This window comes from Stenella coeruleoalba (assembly GCF_951394435.1).
Source record: "Stenella coeruleoalba genome assembly, chromosome: 9".
Classification (NCBI taxonomy): Eukaryota; Metazoa; Chordata; class Mammalia; order Artiodactyla; family Delphinidae; genus Stenella; species Stenella coeruleoalba.
This window is the reverse complement of record NC_137155.1, coordinates 32,867,082-32,893,747: the sequence shown is the minus strand read 5'-3', so window position 1 is coordinate 32,893,747 and position 26,666 is coordinate 32,867,082. Positions and strand designations below refer to the sequence as shown.

Sequence of the window (26,666 nt, the reverse complement as noted above, 5' to 3'; positions counted from 1 at the left end):
CTAACTATTAAAATTAAAAATAAAAGGCCATGGCAGGAAATTTTTTAAATATTCAAAAATCAATGAATTTCTTATATAGTATTAAATATAACTTAAAAAGGGATCATTTCAAAGCAGCAACCTAAAATGTAAACTGCCTAGTGATAAACTTTCTAAAAAATATGTAGAGTCTATTGTGCTACGTAAAAGACAGTATGAATAGATGCAGAAGAATTTTATGTTCCTGAATAGGGAAACAATATTATAAAAATAACAGTTTTCTATAAATATATTCTAGTAATGTAACAAAATCTAAGTGAATCAATAAATGTAAGACAGTCCCAATCAAATTTAAATGCAGTTTGTTTAAACAAATCTTCAGTGATACTCATTATACATGTATCTATCTATATCTATCTATCTCTCCATATATGTAACAACATATTTATTTAGGATACATTCCTAGGAATAGATTTACTAGGTCATGTGTATTACCAGATTATTCACAAGAAAAATTCATGTCCAGTTAGGCTTTCAAGAGTCAACCTCACCCATTCTCATTCTTTTTAATCTCTTTAATTTGTTAAGTGTAACTAGTCTATTAGCTGTTTTCTTTTGTCTTTTTCCTATTACTAGAAAGCTTGAATATTTTTCTTAAGCTTATTAATTATCTTTATCTCTCCACTTTGTGTGTGATTTGCCCCTCCATATAAATTTGCTTATTTTTCTCACTGAATATTAATTTTCAACAGCTTACAGATGAGGCTTATCATATATTATTTACCTCTAAAAAATGACTAATAGCCTTAAAAAATGTCTTGCTCTTTTTTAAATACTTGAGATTTGAAAATTACAAGGTGCATTTTTTTATACTGGTATGTTACTTTTAAATTTATACACTTAAATGAATTTAGTCTGTTCTCTTCTGTAGACATAATGGTGGCTGAATCCTCCTGAGACTATAAATTAACAGTTCAAAAGTTGGGAAGTTATTTCAGTGCTGTAGATAAGCAATGGCAGTAATGGTAACAAGGCAGGAGAAAAATGGCCAGACTTGAGAGATAATCCGGAGGTTTCATCCCCAGGGATTGGTGATTGATGAGTATGGGAACACCTGGGCTCTGGCTCGAGCATCTAGGTGAGGTGGAGAAGGCTGCTCTTTGTGGAGGGGGTGAGTCTGAGTTCAAACAGACATCTTGAATTAAGGTAGTGACTTACCCATTAGGTGTTCTGGGGAGAGACAGAGTTGGAGATTGAGAAGCTGGAGATGTCAACATGAGGTAGTAAGTGAAGGTAGTATGAATGAGATCATGGGAGTAGGAGAATCAAAACACAAATGCTTAATGTCTATGTCAATCATTATAGGGTTTGATTTTAGTCAATTCCCCAATCCTCATGAATTTCTGTGTGGAAATAGTTACTAACTGTCTAACGTGTATGTTATCTTTCCAACATAGCTATGACAGAACTATATTTTTATAATCTGCATATATAGCAAATAATTATTAAAATAGATTTAATAAGTTCATCTAAAAGTGCATCGTGGCATCAAAGACATGCCAGCTTTGGGGCATAATATATAAAGCTGTATTTTACCAACTCCAGATATACAGGAACCTCATTCCTTACAATGTAAAGTCCTTTGCACCCTAATATATATATAAGAGTTGAGGGTCTGGTATAATGAATACCTAAGTGTAAAATACATTTATTCCCTAATATTAATTTTGATTTATTAGATTTATTTATAGATAACCACTTTATTCTTACCTGATAAAAATTCATGACCTTCAATGTAGCATTTATTAAGGATTTTAAAAAGTTTTTATTTTTAAAAATAAAAATATTTCCACTATATCATATACTAAGTTTTTAAAGGAATGTTAGGGCTATATAAAATATGTATATAATATATATAATTGAATATTTTAAATGAGATTTTAAAAAGATATTTACTTTTTACTTCTTAAACTATACTTTTTAAAATTTTTACCTATCAATTTTATGGAAAAATAATAACAGAAATAGGTGACTAATCCTAGTTTATGTCCCCTAAGAACAGTGAAATGAAATGAAATCTTTAGGAAGATAGGTGAGAGAAGATAATTCTCGATTTCTGTTTCAGAAGTAATATAATGTATATGACAAGGATGAGTATAATTTGTACTTCACTAATTGAAGAAAAGGTTTCAAACTTGATTCATTTTAATATTTTAAAGAAAAAAAGTTCTTTAGTGTAGCTTAATTTAAAATGTAAGATTTTTCAGGTATTCTTCTTGAATTCAAAACTTTTTTCAAAAAACCTAAAACTATAGAGTCATGCATTTTTCCTCCTCAACACCTGGCACATATCCCCCATTTTATCCCACACAGAAATCCAGAAATGTGCTGGAGTCTGTACCTTGCTGTTTCAAACTAGTCTAATTCTTGGGCCTTCTCCTTCCCCTGCTCAAGGATAATGAATAGAAATTGGCAGCTCTTTCCTCCTGCTACAGTTCTCCATATTTTCTTACGGTTTTTCACTTTCATCTTATGCAGAATATTTCTTAGTTATCTTTTCTTAATATCCAGTCATGTTTGTTGTAGCCAGCTCTTCAGAGATGCTCACGCCATTATTTGAGTGATTTAAAACTCATTCGAACAACTTTATTTTTTTGGTCTATTCAAACCAATATTGGCAATAGTTCTAAGTAGGTCTCAACTTTCCTCCAAGTCCTCTTTCTTATTCTATGTCACAGACTCTTTTCTTGCCTTTAAAGTTAATCAAAGGAATAGGACTTGAGCCTTTAGAATCTCAAATTATGAGGATGAAGCTTTCCTGGAGATAATGTAAGTGGTGGCATAAATATTTTGGGGGCCAGATGATACTCTTTTCCTCTTATAGAGAGAAACTATTTAAGATCTCCCTAAACTATGGGAAAGAAGTTATAAATATTAGCTTCTTACTGTGGTATATATATGGGCCTTTTGAAATGCTGTATCAAAATATTCTTCCAATATAGTTTAAAGAACATTTATGAGTGGCTATGCATGTACCAAACCCAGAGGCTTCAGAGATAAATAAACAGTTCTTATCCTAATGTTGTTCTATCTAATGTTAGATAGAACAGTGCTATCTATCATCTATTCTAACATTAGAACAGATCTAATGTTAGAATCTAGTAATACTAATGGTAATAATTACTAATGTCTATATATTTACTGTGTACCAAATACTGTGGTAAATATTTTATATGGATCACTGCACTTAGTAGCTCTTACCCACTAAAAGAATCCACCCCCACATAGCTCCTTCTCTCAGAGTAGCATTTAAGACATTGCTGCTGGAATTTATATCACAGTGGTGATGGCCGCAGATATTGTCTTATTTTTAGATGTGTTTCTTTCTCATTCAATATATTCAAAACCTCTTTAATGTCATCTTCCCTTTGAGCCCATTGTTGGTGGCACCACAGTAGGAACTGAATGGAGATTTTATCCAAGGACATGGTATCCATGTTCCCATGAAAAGATATTTCTACTGCTTCCAAGAGAAGGTTTCTCCGTCATATATAATTATCCAATCCAAAGCCAACTTGAGAGCATAATGTGGGGAGTGTCTCAGGCTCATGGGCAAAATATGGTAATCTAAGCTTGGCCCCTTCAGCTTCCTCCTTAACAAGCAGAGTGGGGTTTGGGGTCAGCCTATGTAGGGCTGCCCACCTTAAGCTTACTACTTAAAGCTAGAACCTTTTAGGAAACTCAAGTGCCTTGCAGTTTAAAAGTAGCGATTATCATTCTCTCCAGCAATGAGTAAAAGGCCTGTGTACAGAAAGATTCTCCTTTCTCCTTTAGTGAAAACTTGTCTTACTGAGGTGTCAGCCCACGCTGAGGTCTTCAACTGACCCAGGTACATGTGCTAACGCCAGCATCTATGTAATCAAAATAAAGCTACAGCAGCCTGCACCCTCTAACCATGGCCATTTGGCCAGGCTTCCTAAAAGCCCTCTTCTTTGCTGAGGTCAGTGAGACTAGGATTCACTTGCTAGGCTATGAGCAGCTGACCTGTGCTGAAGGCTCCTGTGTGGCTAGCATTTTACTGGAGCTCCCTGAATAGCTCAGGCCTCCAAGGCCTGTGCTTTTGCTGATGCTATGTAGACTCTGCCTGTTGGCTGAGATAACCAACCAATAATATAACAACTCACACAACACGCTGAATATCTGGTACATTTTTCGATGACTCTATAAAAATAGGCAGCCATTCATCTTTAGACAGAGCCACCATAAACTATAATGATCCATCAAGATGAGAATACCATGTGGCCAGCTCCTAATGCCTTCAGCCATATGTCCAAGTCAACAGTTAAAAAACAACTACACAACTTTAAAAAAATTAAAAATTAAATGCTGACCCACATTAAAATTCAAGCTCCTCCACATGAACCACACTCCCCAATACGCTCCATTTCTATTTCTCATCGATCCAGCCCTATCTACCAGATTCTATCATTCTTCTGAATTAAACTTCTCTACCCAAATTGCAGGACACTTCCACATGGGCAGGATTTTTCACCAGATACTTGGAAAGCAGAGCCAAATATATGTTCACCGGAGGCAGCCCAGCTCCTAAAAAAAAGGAGTGAAAGAATTGACTGGGCTGGGCTATGCAAGCCTAATTTCTCCTCCCAAACTCTTGGGCTGAAAATCCAAGAATGTTATAATAAAGAAGTTTCCTGCATTTAAAGGCAAATTAGGAATAAGTAAATAGCCCCTTTCTCCCATAATTAATAGTACAAACCAAAAAACCTTACTATTTTTAATACATTCCATAATCTGGCTGTATAACATTTGATTTGTGAAGTTTTAAAATATTGCTATTTTTAAGCGTATTAAGACTGAAAATATGATTTGATAAATTGTAAGATTCCTTTAATAAGTAGATCAGGCTACCAATTATGTATACAAATTTGTATTTATTAAAAAATTTTTTACACTCAAAATATTCCCCATGTGCAAATAATTAATGACTTACAAGCATTTGCTTTATTATTTAAAAAAGTAAAATTCACAAACTTCCTCTATTTAAATTGATAACTTTTCATCATGTACTTTAAAAAGTTAAATACAGAAGTACTAACTCTGTAGGGTACCAAATCCTTGTATGACTTGATAATGGACAGAAAACTAAATAAAACTGTATTGCAAAGACAGTTGTCTTTTGGAGGCTCCAACAATTCTCCTTATGGTGACCCTCTCTACTCATCCAGTTTCTTTGCCCCTGTGATCCCTCTTCAACATATGTTTATCATGCACCCATTATGCATTGGACAAATGCTGTCCCCTACATTGTCTTGGTCCTCAATGTGGCAATGCTGCATATCATTCTTCAGACCACTGTCTCATTTCCTCTTACAACTAACTGTTGGGGAGAATCTAATCAAGTAACATGATGAGGTAGGAATTATTTTGAATAGCTTAATGTACTGCTCAGTACCAGAGTTTTCACATCTCATATGTAAATATACCTTAACCCAAAAGAATGAATCTACACCTGCATCCAATAAGGGGTAAATTTTCTTAGAATACCTTTCTGGCTGTCTTCATATCTAAATGCGACCTGAAAACAAGCACAGACACCTACTCTCTCTTATGATAGAATGCTGCTTGCTGTTTGTCCTATGCTTTACTAGACACTAGAAATACAGGTTCATATGGTGATAAATATATTACCTATTACATTTATGTTGAGCTGGTCTATTTGTTATTATCTCTATCTGCCCTATAGAATTACGAGAAATGCACTGTAGAAGTTGGAGACTAAGACATTGGTATGTCTGGGATGGTACAGTTTCCAAACTGCCTTGAAATTATTCTGGAATATTCCCAATTTCATTCATTGTGCACAAATTTGTGATAATTGTTCTATACCTAAAATGTGACCGGATGATTGATAGCTTAACCTGAGATGTTTAAAATGAATACTATACTATGTTTGTCTTTCTCTGAACTAGGAGCTGAAGCTAATTTTATGCTGAAAATTCATCCTCTGAAGAAATATCCTGTGGATCTTTATTATCTGGTTGATGTCTCAGCATCAATGCACAATAATATTGAAAAATTAAATTCAGTTGGAAATGATTTATCTAGAAAAATGGCATTTTTCTCCCATGACTTCCGCCTTGGATTTGGCTCATACGTTGATAAAACAGTTTCACCATACATTAGTATCCATCCAGAAAGAATTCATAATCAATGCAGGTATCTAATATTTGACGTGGACTTCCTAATGCTAAACAAATTTAAAATCTTATAAAACCTCATTTTGTTTTTAAATCAAAGACTTACTAAATTTTATATTTTTGTTTTAATTAAATGATAAATGAAAATATGTATAGAAGAAGTATGTTTCTATCTGAAAACTTCTGAGACTGAAGGGTGGCTTTTTACTTTATATTTTTTCAAATATCATTCACTTAGTTTCTATTACAAAAAACACAAATAATATTAGTAATTTTGGATAAACCTCCAATAATCAGGCTACTATATATATATATATATATATATATATATATATATATAAAAAATACATCTTTGAAACTTCTGTATTCCTTTTTTGATTGATCCAAATTTGCTGAATTAAGGTTTATCAAATTTAAAGTACTTATTTTGCCAGTATTGCATCTGTATTTCCATTACTGTATTGTGACTGTTTATAATTACATTGCTTATGATGTGATTTCAAACAAAACTCAGCTAGCACATGGAGGATAGGTAGGTCAAAAGAGAGAATTTGTTTGCTAGAAAGAGCCCTTTTCCTTATCATTTTGGAACAGCATATTCCCTACTATGAAAGGAAAACAGACCTTTAAAATATGAATTTCTCACACGATACTTAGCCTGTTGAATTTTCAGAGAGAACTATAAATGTGTTCAGTTCTTCCTTAACAAAACATTTCATTTTATCGTCTTCTTTCCTACTTTCATGAATTGCCCAGATCACTTTACAGCATATACTCTAATTTACCAAAACAACTCTGCTTTCTGTTGTAGAGGAACAAGACTGATGCCTCTCCACATGGAGCTTCACACACCTTCTCCCTGAATACAAATGCACCTGAGGAATGATCCTCACCTTTGGGGACATTATGGAATTCTCAAAACAATTTTAATGAATTTTGACCATGCATCAATAATTCTACACCAAGCATCACTTTAAAATTAGCAAAATATTTTAAAATTTCTAACAGTAGTATAATATTTTAACTAAATTCCTAAAAACATTTCCCAAAAAGTGTTTTTCAGCTGTTCCATGGGCAAATGTGATAGGAAATCACTGTAAATTTTCATCTCCTCTTAAAAATTAACAGTGCATATTTGCATAATAAAAGCCCTTAGGTGTCCTATATTAAACATGTTTAATCTTCTTTATGTTTTGACGACCAAAGCATTATATTGCTACATGCAAAGAAATATTCACCAATATTGAGCTTTTCTCTGATTTTATAAAATACAGATTTTCTCTAATAAAATTTTCTTGGCAAAAATAAAAAAGGTATTCCCTTCTCACATCAACCACACACTTTTACTATGACCATGAGTAGTATTTTGGATCTTTGAAGGACGCATAGCAAAACAGAATTTGCATTTCTTCTTTACCCATATAGTGACTACAACTTAGACTGTATGCCTCCCCATGGGTATATCCATGTGCTGTCTTTGACGGAAAACATCACTGAGTTTGAAAAAGCAGTTCACAGACAGAAGATCTCTGGAAATATAGATACACCTGAAGGAGGTTTTGATGCTATGCTTCAGGCAGCTGTCTGTGAGGTAAGAAGTTTCACATTATTGAATATTTGCTCAGATGAAAAATTCTCCAAGAATTTAGGATTTTTCCCTTTGATTTATGGAGTGAAAACATAGCATAGAAGAATACATTCTTCTCCTATCTGTTATTCGTCACCAGTATTATTCATTTTGGTATGTGTTCAGGACAGAGGGGCTAAATTAGGAGAGGGTTATAAATAGGAAAAGATAAAAGGGAAAGAATAACTTATGCACTTGGAAAATCATTTCCAAAAGGGCTGCTCTTTTCACTCACTACTCTCCAAGGAAAAAAACAGAAGTAGCTTGTTGTCCTACTCACATCACAGTGGGCAGTCTGCACTTCATAAACCTGGCTTGTTCTTCCTCTGTGGAACACCAGAAGTCTCTAGCCAGGAGATAGTGTGGTCAAACGGCTGTGGAAGAGGATATACAAATAAAAGTTAATGCTATTTATGAAACAGCACTGAATTTATGCACATCATTCTAGCCTGACTTAATGTTTTAAATTTAATGTTTACTTGAAATGAAGACCATAGTAAAGATCTATGTTATTGTACAAGATCTAATTACATGTTTATTTTAAGAGTCACATTGGATGGCGAAAAGAAGCTAAAAGATTGCTGCTGGTGATGACAGACCAGACATCTCATCTTGCTCTAGATAGCAAATTGGCAGGCATAGTCGTGCCAAATGATGGAAACTGCCATCTGAAAAACAACGTCTACGTCAGATCAACGAGCATGGTAATACAGCAACAGCCTATTAGTAGTTATGACTTTTCTGGTTATAGTATAAGTTTAAATTGGCAATTCAGCTGTCCTTGTACCGAGAAATTACCTAAAGGATCATGATGCAGCGTCAGGATAAGTCATGAAAGACAAGTTACAAAACAATGCAGTCTATAAATTCTGCTCAATAAAATATAAGGCTGAAATACTTTGATAATATCTAGTAGCTGACTCTCTAATATCCTACAAAGCACTGTATAATTTATGAAAATAAGAGTGATAGAAGAGCTTACTTTTTACTCAACTGAAGGACCTTAAAAGGAAAAGAGCATATACATATACGTTAGCCTTACTAGTTTACTTATAACGACTTCTACAGGGTTAGTATTGAAAAACATATTAGAGATTAAGAAGAACGTATTTGGCTTGAGGAATCCTCGCAGTAAAAGAGACAGAATCAAAGTAGAGACTAGGGGAAAAAAGGAGTAAAACAAAACCGGCTTTCAATTTTATACCTCACTCCTTCCTTCTGAAGTTTATTTATATTTAAGGGCTCTTTTGTTTAAACAGTGCATATCTGGATTGCTTCCTGAGGGTTAGTTTCGGCTCTGAATCATATATTTAAATTCAATCTCTTAGAACATCTTTCCCAGCATTAGCTATTCTTCATGTAGAAAATAACTGCATAAAGCATCATTTACTTGTGACATGACACCTACTTATACAGGCATGCAAATGTTAGAACAAAAGCTTCCAAACTTTCTCATATTGCGGTACCTAGTGTCTTAGTAATCTTTCCCCTTGTACACGTAGGCAAAACAAGCAAACAAAGAGCCTGACAGTTCTGTTTATTAAGTAGTTAGGTCCAAATAACATAACTATTTGTGTCCTAAAAACTTAGTAGCCAGTTAAAAAAATAATACACATGAACATCAAAAAACATATGTGTGTGTGTGTGTGTGTGTATATATATATATATATATATATATATATATATATATGTATAGTTTGTCATTCTTAGTAAATAAGTTACAATGGGAACTTCCCAAGCCTTGGAATCAGACTAGATGTAACCATCCTCACTTCCTGTTCCACACTGATTTTCATGTTGCCCAGTTTTGCAAAGATATGGCATCATCTAAAACAACAGAGACGAATGTAATGGTAAAGCTGTGAACCACCTCCAGCTAGTAGTTCATGGGTACCTGACAGATGCCACGTATTACTGTGCTTCCCTTAAAAATTCAAGATATTTTGAGGTATCCTGGTGAGTGTACTGCAGTGCTCTAAGGCACCTCATGCACAGTTTGGGAAATGCAATATTAGAAACATATAAATTATGCTGAAATGTGTGTGGTTCCCATGAGTGAAATTTAAATAGTTTAAATTTTGTTAATCTGAAACATTCTACCAGACTTTTTGAAAGTCTAGAGGAGCAACTGTTATTACCGCATAAAACAAGTTCAACCCTTGGTTGGTTTAGAGTCTTGAAAGCAGCCTCAACATTTAAAGATTTTTAAAAATAACTAGAATTTGAATTTTAAATTTTAGCATTTGGAGTTATTCCCTTAGTGTTTTTCTCTTTGCTAATTCTCTTCTACTCAGCCACATTTCACTTTGGTAGACCCATCCACTTTAATTAAGTCATTTATTATCTTTCCTTCCATCCAACCTCTTTTAATCTGAGACAGAGTTCTAATTCATTTACTGGGAGTGGAGGAGAAGACAAGAGGAACTATTCTATTGTGAGACAAGTAGAAGCTTTTTTTTTTTTTAAAGGGAAAATAATAATCACATTATTCTCAAATTGCATTGCATTATCGTTTTGAAGTTTTGCCAAGTCATTGAAGTCATCGCTCCATAATTGTATTTTAGAGGGTGCTGTTGCTCATATAGGACGGATTCCTTAAGGCAAAGAAATGTTCTCATACTTTTAGACATATGCCATGCCATATAACCTTATGGAAACAAATTATAATTCTGATGGAATTTTACACACTGTTTGGGCTCTTATGATATCAGGAATTTGGACAAACTATCATGAACTTTATTTGCTCTCTTGAAAATTGTTTTACCTACTTAAAACAATGAACCTTCCACATGTCACTGATATGTATTGAATAAACCAAGGAGTAGTGTGTTTATTAATAGCTTAGAAGAATATTTTTATCTCATTTATCCCATGTCTGTGTTTTAAGAGATCCTCTTCCTAAGAAGTTCATTCCCTTCATTTCCAGGGACACTGCCCTAAAACAAAAGAAGTTGAAGCATTTTGATTGATTCCTTGACTATGTGTTTATATACACAAGGTGTACGACTGCTCTGAAACCTCCTACATCCAAAGCTACCCTGAGCCTAATAAGCATATGTACCTGCTTATTTTAAAATGACCTCCATTCTCTCCTATTCAGCCATTATAGAGGAATTTAAAAGGGTATTATTTAGACAAGCAATCAAACACTTTGCTTCTTGGCTTTATGTCTAGCAGCCAATACCAGTAATGTTGAATAGTACCTGAGCTTCTTGGGCCAAGACTCTGGTCCTTTCATTTATAAAAGGAAATTATAAAAGATCTTTTACATGTCTAAATTACATAATCCAGAGTTCTACTGCTTATTCACCTAGGTATTTCATGAGGGTCAATGTGAATTCCAGAATTATAACATCTACCCTGTTTTCAGTTTTTATTAACTGAAACCACATATGTACATACAGTATCAGTATACTGCATACAGTACAGTGTATACAGTATGAAATTTATCTTTACAACAACTTGGTAAGGTAGTCATAGTTATCTTTCTTTTATAAACAGAAAAACTGAGGGGAGAAGAAACTAAGAATGTTGACTGAGGACAGACAGCTAAGAAGCTAATAAGTGGCAGAGGTAGGGCTCAATCCAGTTCAATCTTTTATTAAAATCTATATTCTTAACCACTTTGCCACAGTGTCTCAAGGGAAAACTAGAATAAATAGAGCAGTGAAGTTCTTGCTGTAGTTTCTGCTCTAACTTTCTAGTTACAGTCTTACTTATAGAAGAAATAAAGCAGATAATCTGGCCTACTTAAATTACATAACATGATAAAATTTTAAACAGTTTAAGCATTGTTACATTTTATATATGGCCATTGGCAAATAATATTATAGTATTAAATAAATTACCTTTTCCACTGCTTTTTCTCCAGTTGCCAGTAAGAAAAACTTGAGTAGTAATGTAGTTTTATAATTTACCAGTAATAATGCCAGCTTAAAATAAGGATTTGTTTCTAAAATGGTAGAGGTTAGTATAAAAATTGTTAATGGTGTAGAAGACAGGTTAATACTGAGGTCCTAGAATTTCACCCTGTCTCCCTACCCAGATCCTCCAGGGTGATTCCCAACTTCATGCAAAGCCCTCCTCACAACCATTCACCCCATCCTTGGCCAAGAATAACACCAGAGTTTCCAGTAACAATGAAAGGGGCCCAAAGAGCAAATATTTGGAAGAGGCACACAGGTCATGCAATGAACCATTATTAATGGGACTTTCAAATATTGCTGTGACTCTCAGTCCTGATGGAGAGATGCAAATAAGCAAGATCCTACCACACTTCTAATTATATTAGTAGCTCAGGTATGGTGTTTCTTTCTCTGAGCATATTTTTGTGCCCCATCATATTATGGTCAGTGATTCTTCACCCCTCCTATCATTTAACTCCTCAGAATTCCTTTACTTATTTAGTCTCATGGAAATTACTGATACATAATTATAAGAATAATAACATTAAAATTCTAATATGTCAAAACTAAAGCATATAATAAAAATTTTCACCTTATTTCCTGATTCTTACTTTGTTTTTCTCTGCTTAACACTGCATAAGAAAAACTTTTTAAATTAATTAAAAAGATAAGATCAGTTTAGAGTGTTAGCACCTTTGGGTTTTATGAACATGCACCATCAGGAAAGTAAAGGGAATATCACTCAGGCTAAATGCACCCAGAAAGTTTTAAGTCCATATGCAGCTGATTTTTAAAAAAATATTGTTACAACTTTTAGTTAAAGGTAAAGAGAGAACTTCAGCAAGAGAAAAATAAAGAGTCACATACAAGGGAACACCCATAAGGCTATCAGCTGGTTTTATAGCAAACTTTGCAGGCCAGAAGGGAGTGACATGATATACTTAAAGTGTTGAAAGGAAAAAAAACCCTACAACCTAGGATACTCTATACAGCAAGTCATCATTCAGAATTGAAGGAGAGAGAAAGAGCATCTCAGACAAGCAAAAACTAACAGAGTTAATCAACACTAAACCAAACTTACAAGAAACATTAAAGGGCGTCCTTTAAGTGAAAAAGAAAAGGCTCTAACAAAGAAATAAATTATAGGAAGGGGAAAATGCCACTGGTAAAGGCAGATATATAGTAAAGACAGGGGTTCAACTACCTAAATAAGCTACTACAAAGGTTAAAAGACAAAAATTGTAGAAGCAACTAAAACTACAATTAAATAGTTAAGGGATTGATATGAAGATATAAAATATGATATCAAAAACAAAATGTGGAGGGGATAGTAAAAAATGTAGCTCTTTTAGAATGTCCTTGAACTTAAATGACTATCAGTTTAAAACAAGTAGATATAGTTAAAGGTCAAAATATATGAACTTCATGATAACCACAAATCAAAAACCTGCAATAGGCATACAAAAACTAAAAAGAAAAGAGATGAGCTAAAGCACACCACTAAACTAAAGAGAGACTAAAACTAAAAAGACATGAACACAAGCATACAACTAAAGAAAATCATCAAACCACAAGGGGATAGACTAAAACAAGAAGACAAAACAGAGAAACAACCAGAAAAAAGTAACAAAATGGTAATAAGCACATACCTACCAATAATCACTTTAAATGTCAATGGACTAAATGCTCCAATCAAAGGACACAGCGTGGCTGATTGGATAAAAAATAACCCATCTATATGCTGTTTATAAGACACTCACTTGAGAGCTAAAGATACACGGACTGAAGGGGTTGATATTCTATGCAAATGGAAACAAAAGAAAGCTGAAGCAGCAGACCCTTATCAGACAAAATAGACTTTAAAACAAAGTCTATAACAAAAGACAAAGAGGGAATTATATACTATATTATGATAAAGGGATCAATACAAGAAGAGATTATACTCATTAACATATATGTGTCCAAAACAGGAATACATATATAAAATATTAACAGAAATAAAGGGAGAAATGGACAGTAATACAATAACAGTAGGGCACTTTAACATCCCAATGACATCAATGGGGAGATCATCCAGACAGAAAATAAATAAGGGAACAGTGGCCTTAAATGAATCATTAGGCCAGTTGGACTTAATAGATATCTACAGGACATTCCATCCAAAACAGCAGCACGCACATTCTTTTCAAGTGTACATGGAGCATTCTCCAGGATAGATCACATGCTTGTCAAAACAAGTCTCAACAAATTTAAGAAAATAGACATTATATCAAGCATCTTTTCTGACCACAATGGCATGAAACTATAGATCATTTATGGAAAGAAAAACAGGAAAAGAACAAACACATGGAAACTAAACAACATGCTACTAAAAAAAACAGTGGTCAATGAAGAAACCAATGAGGAAATCAGAAAATATCTTGAGACAAGGCAAATGAAAATGGAACACAACACTCAAAAATATATGGGGTGCACCAAAAGCAGTTCTAAGAGGGAAGTTAATAGTGATACAGGCCTAACTGAAGAAATAAGAAAAAATTTCAAATAAACAGCCTAACTTACCAACTAAAGGAATTAGAAAAAGAAGAGCAAAGTCCAAAGTCAGCAGAAAGAAGGATATAATAAAGATCAAAGCAGAAATAAATAAATTAAAGACACTACCCCCCCAAAAAACAACAGAAAAGATCAATGAAACCAAGAACTTATTTTTTGAAAAGATAAACAAAACTGATAAGTCTTTAACCAGGTTCATTCAGAAAAAAAAAAGAGAGTACCCAAATACACAAGATAAGAAATGAAAGAGAAGCTACTGCTGTTATCACAGAAATACAATCATAAGAGAATACTATGAACAGTTAATGCCAACAAATTGGACAACCTAGAAGAAATGGATAAATTCCTAGAAACATACAATATTCCAAGACTGAATCAAGAAGAAATAGATAATTTGAATAGACTGGTAACTAGTGTTGAAATTGAATCAGTAATCAAAACCTCCCAAACAAAAGTCCAGGACCAAAGGGCTTCACAGGGGAATGCTAACAAACATATAAAGAAGAGTTAATACCTATCTTCTTAAACTATTTCAAGAAATTGAAGAGGAGGAAACACTTTCAAACTCATTCTATGAAGCCACCATTACCCTGACACCAAAACCAAAGAAATACAGTAAAAAAAAAAGAAAATTATAGGCCAATATGTCTGATGAATATAGATGATTCTATCACTATATGCAGATGACATGATACTGTATATAGAAAACCCTAAAGTCTTCATCAAAAAGCTATTAGCACTAATAAATTAATTCAGTAAAGTTGCAGGATACAAGATTAATATACAAAAATCTATTGCTTTTCTATACACTAATAATGTATTAGTATTATATATTTTCTCAGGAAGAGAAGGTAAGAAAACAATTCCATTTAAAATCACATCAAAAAGAATACAATACCTAGGAATAAACTTAACCAAGGAGGTGAAAGACCTATACTCTGAAAACTATAAAGCACTGATGAAGGAAACTGAAAATGATAAAAAGAAATGGAAAGACATCCCATGCTCTTGGATTGGAAGAATTAATATTGTTTAAATGGCCATTCTACCCAAAGCAATCTACAGATTTAATGCAATCAAATTACCAATTATTATTGGTATTATTGGTACCAATTGTTATTGGTAATCAAATTACCAATAACATTTTTCACAGAACTAGAACAAATTATCCTAAAATTTGTATGTAACCATGGGAGACCCCCAAATTGCCAAAGAAATCTTGAGAAAAAAGAAGAAAGCTGGAGGCATCATGCTTCCTGACTTCAGACTATACTACAAAGCTACAATAATCAAAACAGTATGGTATTGGCACAAGAGCCATAAAGATCAGCTGAACAGAATAGAGAGCCCAGAAATAAGCCCATGCACATATGGTCAATTAATCTATGACAACGGAGGCAAGAATATACAGTGGGGAAAAGACAGTCTCTTCAACAAGTGGTGCTGGGAAAACTGGACAGCTACATTCAAAGGAATAAAATTAGAACATTTTTTTCCACACCATATATAAAAATAAACTGAAAATGGATTAAAGACCTAAATGTAAGACCAGAAACCACAAAAGTCCTAGAAGAAAACATAGGGAGTATGGTCTTTGACAAAGATCTTAGCACTATGTTTTTGGACCTGTCTCTTCAGGCAAGGGAAACAAAAGCAAAAATAAACAAATGGGGCCTAATCAAACTTAAAAGCTTTTACACAGCAAAGGAAACCATCAAAAAAATGAAAATGCAACCTACTGAACATGAGAAGATATTTGCAAATGATATGTCCAATAAGGGGGCAATATCCAAAATATATCAACAGCTAATACAACTCAATATCAAAAACACCCTGATTAAAAAAATGGGCAGAAGACCTGAATAGGCATTCTTCCAAAGAAGACATACAGATGGCCAACAGGCATGTGAAAAGATGTTCAACATCATTAATCATCAGGGAAATGCAAATCAAAACCACAATGAGATATCACCTCACACCAGTCAGAATGACCATCATCAAAAAGACCACAAACAATAAATGTCAGTGAGGAATATAAAGAAAAGGGAACCCTCCAACTTGGAAAACAGTATGGAGGCTACTCAAAAAATTGAAAATAGAACTAACATATGATCCAGCAATTCCACTCCTGGGTATATATATATCTGAAGAAAATGAAAACATTAATTCAAAAAGATCTATGTACACCGATGTTCATAGGAGCAATATGTAAAACAGCCAAGATATGGAAGCAACGTAAGCGTCCATCAACAACTGAATAGATAAAGAAGTTTGTGGTATATATATACAATGGAATATTACTCATCCATAATAAAGAATGAAATTTTGCCATACGCAACAACATGGATGGATATAGAGGGTATTATGCTTAGTAAAATGACTCAGACAGAGAAATACAAATACTGCATATTTTCACTTATATGTGGAATATAAAAAATAAAACAAATGAATGGATATAACAAAACAGAAACAGACTCACAGATACAGAGAACAAGCTAGTGGTTACCAGTGGGGAGCGGGATGGAGGGGGCATGTGAACAATAATGACTTTAATAATAACTTTAGAATAGACCTAATTTTAATGCTTGTCATGCTTGCAGAAAATTACCCAGGAAATTATTTCTGCAAACAATATTTACTTTTTCTTCTTTAAAATTGAAAGCAAAAGTTTCACACAGAATCACCTGAGCTAGGCTCAGAGTAGTCTCATGTTGCTTTTATAGTGCCCCTGAAAATGAGAAAAAATATTGATTTTCTGAAGTGACTCAATAAAACCAAAAATTGATGAAAATACTTATGAAATAGACTGTTCCAAATAAATTATATGTTTGGTTAAGTCATATTTAAGCAGAAAACTTACTACCATTCTCATTGAAAAGCTTACAAAAATGGTTATTCCATGCCCCTCATTCAGTAGCAAGGATATCAAGAATGCAACTGATAGCATGTTTGGCAAGAGCCACAAATTCGAACACTTCAGGAGCCAGGTGCAAAAGGTAAATAAATGAGGCAAGTTAAAGCATATCCAAGAGCCCAGCATTTAGCCTTTAGTAATGGCCTCCAAATGTCTTTTATTAAGCAGTCTTTTATTGAAAGCTGTCTTTTATTAAGCAGCCCTGTGGTATTTGTCCCTTTACACGTAGGGAGCACCACCCAGCCTCCCAGTGAAGTGTAGATATTGTTATTACCTCCATTTTATAAATGAGAAAATGGAAGCACTAAAAGGATCAGGAACTTGTCTGTGGTCACACAGCCCTGCATAATAGTGCCTAGGTAAATGACAAGCAGTGTGACATCAGGACATGAGCTTCTACTTACCATTAATATGGGCTTAATAATTAGAAAATGGTAAATGAAAGTCTTTACACATGTTAACCCATTTAATTCCCACCATAACCCTGAGAGGTAGATACTAGTATTTATACGTTTTACATATATAGAAACTGTATCATAGAAGGTTAAGACAGATGCCCAGTGTTACATGGCTAGTAATTGCAGAGCCAAGAGTTGAAGGCCCAGGTGGTCTGCTTCCAAGCCCCTGCTCTTGGTATGGCTCTCAACCAGAACGATTTTGCCCTCCAGAGAACATTTCAATGTCCAGAGACATTTTGGTTGTTACAACTGGGGGAGGAGGGAGATACTGGCCTCTTATAGGTAGAGGCCAGGGATGTAGCCAAGTACCCTACAATGCACAGGACAGCCTCACACCCACAACACAAACTGTCCATAGCACCACTAATGGGAAACATGGGTCTATGCGATTATGACTATGCAGCCATATAGATAGACAAATAGGCCATTGGGAGAGATGGGGACTGACAACACATAAAATCTTCATCTCTAAATAAATCTGTGCTATCACATTGTTTTCATGCTGTCTCTGTCCTCTAAAAAGTGAACTATAAAAATATAATCCAGATAACTGAATACTTTTATTTAACCAAGACGTTGGTTTTTTGTTTTGTATCTTATTATGATATTCAATGTTTCAAATCCTATATTATCTTATAAGAACTTTTTATAATGAAACTCACTTTTATGGAGAATCTTAAACACTTATTTTCTTGTCACTACACAGGCACATTATTAAAATTCATCTACATAGTTATCTCTTTAACCGAAACTGTCTCCATTGAATCTTTCTTACCTCATCTTCCCTTCTAACATTTATAAGTTATTTCCCACAAATCACAGTGAAGGTGTTGGTGAAGAAGAAAAATGTGAATGGAATCCTTTTGCCCTTAATTACTTAGCAGCTGCCTTGGCACATTGCTTTCCCTTCTCCCTTCTGCCCCAGAAATGCTTGTTATCTCCATTAATTATTTTCAGAGTTCAGAGAAACAATATGTAATGGGTTAGACAGAGGGGGAGTTAAAGCTGAGGAGCAGTGACGTCACCAGCACAGGACAGCTGGCCGAGAGGGAGTGTTCCTGCTAGTGAAATACAAGACATAAAAGATAAAATACTTAAAAGATACTATGCTTCATGGAGGAAAGGGGAAGGGGCTTCAACAATGGCCATTAATCCAAAATTCTCCCATCAACGATGGTTTGTTTAAACATCTATTAAACATTTGTAGTTTTAACAATCTGCCTCGAGGTACTTGGAATTTTCTTTTAAAACATTTCTTTCTAGGCTTAAAAAATGTGTTCTTTTAAGCTTAAAAATCCAACTGACCTTCTTAATGATCTTCGGAGCAAACAAGAACTTTCTAGATTTAAATTTTGTGTACTTTTGGTCAATGTGACTTCCTGTTTTTGAAAAGGGGAAAGAGATTAAGCAGCCTCCAAAAGCTGCTTACATTTTGGACTGTTCTTTAATATTGATTTTATGTGAGTTAAATGTAAGCTGGTTAAAAACATATGGATTAAATTTTCCTGAAAATATGAATGGTTTTAAAAATTAAGAAGGGGGAATGCTTGGCAAACTGTGATTATTTTTTGTCAAAGCAAAAATATTTGAAAAGTAGTTGTTGCCCTTAAAAAAATATTCCCAATACAGCTAGACTTACCTTCTTTTACTTGTTCTCTTTTTTGTTGTTGTTCTCTTTAATTTACCAGCATTATGCAAACTGTCGTAAGTCTATTTTAAGAGTATGCATATTATTAGGAACAAGGAATAAAACTTTATCTGATAGAACTTATATTTTGGGGATTGTTCTTCTATTACTCTAAAATTATATTCTTAAGAATTGCTGTGGGTAGAATTTTTCTTATGCAAATCCATGTGGTAATACTTTTTATACCCCTTCGTAAATTGGAGTCATATCACATTTAATTGTAGTTCAAGAAAATTTTATTTGTTTCTACAAAGCAATTATAGATTATATAGAAATAAAGGATATTTGTTATGATTATTATCTTAGTCCATTCGGGCTCCTATACCAAAACATCATAAATTAGGTGGCTTATAAACAGCAGAAATTTATTCCTTACAGTTTTTGAGGTTGGTAAGTCCAACATCAAGGCACTAGAGGATTCGGGGTCTGGTGAGAGCCTACTTTTTGGTTCAAAGACAACACCTCCTAGTTATAACCTCATATGGCAGAAGGTGCAAGGGAACTTTCTCCACTGGCTCTCTTTTATAAGGGCACTAATCCCATTCAAGAGGGCTCTACCTTCAAGACCTAATCACATCCTAAAGGCCCACCTCCTAATATTACATCACCTTGGAGGTTAGGATTTCAATGTATGAATCTGGAAAGCGGGACGTAGATATTCAAATCACACCAGTTACTCATGTTAGTGATGGTAGTTTTAAGCACAAGGCTGTGTCTTATAACTTATTAAACTTATATATATAAGTTTAATAAGTGGGTCAAAGAACTTAGGCTGTAAGTGAAACTAGTAAAATTAGCTCTTTCTAAGTTCATATAGTTGCCAAAATCCAGAAATATTAACCAAGATGGTTTAAACAAACTTTTCCCTTAACAAAAGCACAGTTAGCATTGGAGGGTGAAAGGGGAAACAAAAACTACAGCGTAATCTGAACTTGAATCAGATGATACTAATTAGGCTCAGTCACATGATCCTTGGCTTACACTACTAGGCACCAAAACCAGGTGGGCCCAACTGCAGGTGAAGTTTGACATCATTTCTCTAAAGGTATCTAGAGTTGTTATTTGAGATTGCTTTAATATCTAAAAGAGCATTTATAGAAAGAAAAATATCAAGTACTATGTCTTACTACATAACTTTATATAGCAAATTCCATAGTTGTCAGACTTCTCATATTTACTAAGTTTTATTCCCTTTCTACTCATCCCCTGCTTTCTTTCCCACTACTGCAAAGAGTGTCACAGTTAGAGCCACTTAAGTTTTATATATCAATGTAAGACAGATTTGTAATAAAATATATGTATACATAAATGACAAAAAAGTATAATGATAATAAGTGGAAAGATCTGTAACCTACACCTTGTATAAGCTCTTGGAAATAAAAATTATAATAACTGCTATTAGCTTTGAGTATATGCAAGAAACTGCTCTAAATAATTCACATACTATTGTTATCTTTCTACTTTTGCCAGCAATCATGGAAGGCAGATACCATTCACATGTTATAGAGGATAGACCTGAAATACAATTTTTATCATAAACTGACAATCCGAGATTTGAATACAGGGTTTTCTTCTTTTAAACAAACTTTGTTCTATGCCATGTTATATATCAAATTTTTATATGTATGTAAATATGTATATATATACATGCATATATCTGCATTTTAAAACTTGTTACTGAATTTCACCTCAGAATGTGATTGTCACTAATAGGTCTCTGTTTCTGAATATTAAATAATCTGTCAATTATATTACTTGGAGTCCAATGTTAATCTAAAGAAGTGCTAAACACTCTTTGTACTATGTTGAATGCAACCCTCTTCGTTTTTCTGAATTTCTAAGGTTTTTACGGAGACTTTGTCTTTAAAATATCCTTAATAATGTTGACGTTGGCCTTATTTATTTATTTATTTTTTTGTGGTATGTGGGCCTCTCACCGTTGTGGCCTCTCCCATTGCGGAGCACAGGCTCCGAACACGCTGGCTCAACGGCCATGGTTCACAGGCCCAGCTGCTCCGCAGCATGTGGGATCTTCCCGGACTGGGGCATGAACCCGTGTCCCCTGCATCGGCAGGCGGACTCTCAACCACTGCGCCACCAGGGAAGCCCTGACCTTATTTTTTAAAAGAATTTAAATGCCTCTAGTAAAATGATAATCCTTCCCAACACAATACATTTTTATGTTAATCATACAGTTTTCCTCATAACAGATGTTTGGAAGTGTGTGGAATTGAGCTACTAAATTTCACTCCCTTCTTTATTTCATTTTCTGTTACAGGAACATCCCTCGTTAGGCCAACTTTCAGAAAAGTTAATAGACAACAACATTAATGTCATATTTGCAGTTCAAGGAAAACAGTTTCACTGGTATAAGGTATGTTAACTCCCAAAATATAAAAATTAAAATGTTTGCATCTATAGTTAAAATTAGAATACTTTTTAGAACCCCAGGTAAGGATTCTGGAGTTATTATACTTTGTACAATCTAAATTTAATACTGTATTAACTAACATAGCCCAGGTGTCCATTCCTCTGGTGAGATGGGGCAGGAGATGCTCTCCTCAACTCCTTGCCTGGGTGGGCAACTCAGGCTCCAGGGCCGGCAGAAATCCTCGTGTGAGGGTCCCACTGAGTTCCCCGGTCAGAGTACTGCAGCTGAGTGGAGTGGCTGCTTGGGACTACTGCTCAGGTGCTGCAGAAAGCCTTCTTGGAATCTGACATGTTATCACTCTGGGACCATTGGCCAGCTACTCCTGACTTGGTCACATGAAGGCTGACTGTTACAGACTCTGAACTAAAGAGAACCAACACTATTAGCGTATCTCGCACCACCATGAATGCAAGGTATTTCAATTAAGAGTATCAGGAGGACATCTATAAATCCCAGACTGGCATGTGCAAGTTCTGCTGGTGGAATAACCCAATGCATCTGGGTGACCTTTGGAGACAGCTGAGACAGAGCTACAACAGGGCAGTGGCTGACACCCAACTCATAGCCCATCTTCTCCAGCCGTGTGGCTGCCAGGGTCTTGGGGCTCCAGCCGGCTGTAAGGCCCGAGCCTCTGAGATGGGAGAGCTGAATTCAGGACATTGGTCTACCAGAGACCTCCCAGCCCCATGAAATATCAATCGGCGAGAGCTCTCCCAGAGATCCCCATCTCAAAGCTAAAACCCAGCTCCACTCAACGACAAGCAAGGTCCACTGCTGGACACCCCATGCCAAACAATTAGCAAGGCAGGAACACAAACCTACCCATCAACAGAGAGGCTGCCTAACATCATAACAAGTTCACACAAACCCCAAAACACACAACCGGACATGGTCCTGCCAGAAAGACAAGATCCAGCCTCATCCACCAGAACACAGGCGCTAGTCCCATCCACCAGGAAGCCTACACAACCCATTGAACCAACCTTACCCACTGGGGGCAGACACCAAAAACAACAGGAACTACGAACCTGTAGCCTGCGAAAAGGAGACCCAAAACACAGTAAGTTAAGCAAAATAAGACAGAGAAACACACAGCATATGCAGGAGCAACGTAAAAACCCACCAGACCAAACAAATGAAGAGGAAATAGGCAGTCTACCTGAAAAAGAATTCAGAGTAATGATAGTTAAGATGATCCAAGATCTTGGAAATACAATAAAGAAAATACAAGAAATGTTTAACAAGGACCTAGAAGAACTAAAGAGCAAACATACAAGGATGAACAACACAATAAATGAAATTAAAAATTCTCTAGAAGGAATCAATAGCAGAAAAACTGAGGCAGCAGAACAGATAATTGACCTGGAAGATAAAATAGTGGAAATAACTACCACAGAGCAGAGTAAAGAAAAAGGAATGAAAAGAATTCAGGACAGACTCAGAGACCTCTGGGACAAGATTAAATGCATCAACATTCAAATTATAGGGGCCCCATAAGAAGAAGAGAAAAAGAAAGGGAAGGAGAAAATATCTGAAGAAATTATAGTTGAAAACTTCCCTAATATGGGAAAGGGAACAGTCAGTCAAGCCCAGGAAGCACAGAGTCCCATACAGGATAAATCCAAGGAAAAACATGCCAAGATACATATTAATCAAGCTATCAAAAATTAAATACAAGGAAAAAATATTAAAAGCAGCAAGGGAAAAACAACAAATAACATACAAGGGAATCCCCATAAGGTTAACAGCTGATCTTTCAGCAGAAACTCTGCAAGCCAAAAGGGACTGCAGGACATATTTAAAGTGATGAAAGAGAAAAAACTATAACCAAGATTACTCTAACCAGCTAGGATCTCATTCAGAATCAACAGAGAAATTAAAACCTTTAAAGACAAGCAAAAGCTAAGAGAAACCACCAAACCAGCTTTACAACAAACGCTAAAGGAACTTCTCTAGGCAGGAAACACAAGAGAAGGAAAAGACATACAATAACAAACCCAAAACAATTAAAAAAATGGTAATAGAAACGTACATATCGATAATTACCTTAAACATAAATAGGTTAAATGCTCCAACCAAAAGACACAGACTGGTTCAATGGATACAAAAACAAGACCCATATATAGGCTGTCTACAAGAGACCTACTTCAGACCTAGGGACACATACAGACTGAAAGTGAGGGGATGGAAAAAGATATTCCATGCAAATGGAAATCAAAAGAAAGATGGAGTAGCAATACTCATATCAGACAAAATAGACTTTAAAATAAAGACTACTACAAGAGACAAAGAAGGACAGTACATAATGACCAAGAGATCAATCCAAGAAGAAGATATAACAATTGTAAATATTTATGCACCCAACATAGGAGCACCTCAAAACATAAGGCAAATGCTAACAGCCATGAAAGGGGAAATCGACAGTAACACATTCATAGTAGAGGATTTTAACACCCCACTTTCACCAATGGACAGATCATCCAAAATGAAAATAAATAAGGAAACACAAGCTTTAAATGATACATTAAACAAGATGGACTTAATTGATATTTATAGGACACTCCATCCAAAAACAACAGGATACCCTTTCTTCTCAAGTGCTCATGGAACATTCTCCAGGATAGATCATATCTTGGGTCACAAATAAAGCCTTGGCAAATTTAAGAAATTTGAAATTCTATCAAGTATCTTTTGAAACCACAATACTATGAGACTAGACATAAAATAAAGGAAAAAATCTGTAAAAAATACAAACACATGGAGGCTAAACAATACACTACTAAATAGCCAAGAGATCACTGAAGAAATCAAAGAGGAAATCAAAAAATACCTAGAAACAAAGGACAATGAAAACACGATGACCCAAAACCTTTGGGATGCAGAAAAATCAGTTCTAAGATGGAAGTTTATAGCAATACAATCCTACCTCAAGAAACAAGAAACATTTCAAATAAACAACTAACCTTACACCTAAAGCAATTAGAGAAAGAAGAACAACAGCAAAAAAAAACCCAAAGGAGGCAGGAGGAAAGAAATCATAAAGATCAGATCAGAAATAAATGAAAAAGACATGAAGGAAATGATAGCAAAGATCAATGGAAATGAAAGCTGGTTCTTTGAGAAGATAAACAAAATTGATAAACCATTAGCCAGACTCATCAACAAAAAAAAGGGAGAAGACTCAAATAAATAGAATTAGAAATGAAAAAGGAGACGTAACAACTGGCACTGCACAAATGCAAAGGATCATGAGAGATTACTACAAGCAACTCTATGCCAATAAAATGGACAACCTGGAAGAAATGGACAAATTCTTAGAAAAGCACAACCTTCTCAGACTGAACCAGGAAGAAATAGAAAATATAAACAGACCAATCACAAGCACTGAAATTGAAACTGTGATTAAAAATCTTCCACAAACAAAAGCCCAGGACCAGATTTCTTCACAGGTGAATTGTATCAAACATTTAGAGAAGAGCTAACATCTATCCTTCTCAAACTCTTCCAAAATATAGCAGAGGGAGGAACACTCCCAAACTCATTCTACAAGGTCACCATCACCCTGATAACCAAACCAGACGAAGATGTCACGAAAAAAAGAAAAGTACAGGCGACTATCACTGATGATCATAGATGCAAAAATCCTCAACAAAATATTAGCAAAGAGAATCCAACAGCACTTTAAAAGGATCATACACCCTGATCAAGTAGGGTTTTCCCAGGAATGCAAGGATTCTTCAATATGCAAATCAATCACTGTGATAAACCATATTAAGAAATTGAAGGAGAAAAACCATATGATCATCTCAGTAGATGCAGAAAAATCTTTCGACAAAATTCAACACCGATTTATGATAAAACCCTCCAGATAGTAGGCATAGAGGGAACTTACCTCAACATAATAAAGGCCGTATACAACAAACCCGCAGCCAACATCGTTCTCAATGGTGAAAAACTGAAACCATTTCCTCTAAGATCAGGAAGAAGACAAGGTTGTCCACTCTCACCACTATTATTCAACACAGTTTTGGAAGTTTTAGCCACAACAAGCAGAGAAGAAAAAGAAATAAAAGGAATCCAAATTGGAAAAGAAGAAGTAAAACTGTCACTGTTTACAGATGACATGATACTATACATAGAGAATCCTAAAGATGCTACCAGAAAACCACTAGAGCTAAACAATGAATTTGGTAAAGTAGCAGGATACAAAATTTAATGCACAGAAATATCCTGCATTCTTATCCACTAATGATGGAATATCGAAAGAGAATTTAAGGAAATACTCCCATTTACCGTTGCAACAAAAAGATAAAATACTTAGGGTTAAACCTACCTAAGGAGACAAAAGACCTGTATGCAGCAAACTATAAGACACTGATGAAAGTAATTAAAGATGATACAAACAGATGGAAAGATATACCATGTTCTTGGATTCAAAGAATCAACATTGTGAAAATGACTATACTACCCAAAGCAATCTACAGATTCAATGCAATCCCTATCAAACTACCAATGACATTTTTCACAGAACTAGAACAAAAATTTCACAATTTGTATGGAAAGACAAAAGACCCTGAATAGCCAAATAGCCAAAGCAATCTTGAGAAAGAAAAATGGAGCTTGAGGAATCAGGCTCCCTTACTTCAGACTATCCTACAAAGCTACAGTAATCAAGACAGTGTGGTACTGCCACAAAAAGAGAAATATAGATCAATGGAACAGGATAGAAAGCCCAGAAATAAACCCACGCACATATGGTCACCTTATCTTTGATAAAGGAGACAAGAATATATAGTGCAGAAAAGACAGCCTCTTCAATAAGTGGTGCTGGGAAAACTGGACAGCTACATGTAAAAGAATGAAATTAGAACACTGCCTAACACCATACACAATA

At 34.8% G+C, this 26,666-nt stretch overlaps 2 protein-coding genes across 4 annotated transcripts in view; one reads left to right on the top strand and one right to left on the bottom strand.

The window, feature by feature from the left end:
- MACC1 (MET transcriptional regulator MACC1) overlaps positions 1 to 26,666 on the bottom strand; it is a 439,721-nt gene that overhangs the window by 229,284 nt on the left and 183,771 nt on the right. Inside the window, 1 exon segment of the mRNA XM_079932437.1 lies at positions 8,105 to 8,198. The gene's annotated coding sequence lies outside the window, so the exon portion shown is untranslated.
- The window catches only part of ITGB8 (integrin subunit beta 8), a 98,287-nt gene that overhangs the window by 47,545 nt on the left and 24,076 nt on the right, over positions 1 to 26,666 (top strand). For all 3 annotated transcript variants that reach the window (XM_079932440.1, XM_079932438.1, XM_079932439.1), the window contains 4 exons: positions 5,970 to 6,216; positions 7,623 to 7,788; positions 8,370 to 8,528; positions 21,620 to 21,715. In XM_079932440.1, the coding sequence (XP_079788566.1) occupies positions 5,987 to 6,216; positions 7,623 to 7,788; positions 8,370 to 8,528; positions 21,620 to 21,715 (651 nt within the window). In that variant the 5' untranslated portion in view covers positions 5,970 to 5,986. The remainder of the gene's footprint in view (positions 1 to 5,969; positions 6,217 to 7,622; positions 7,789 to 8,369; positions 8,529 to 21,619; positions 21,716 to 26,666) is intronic.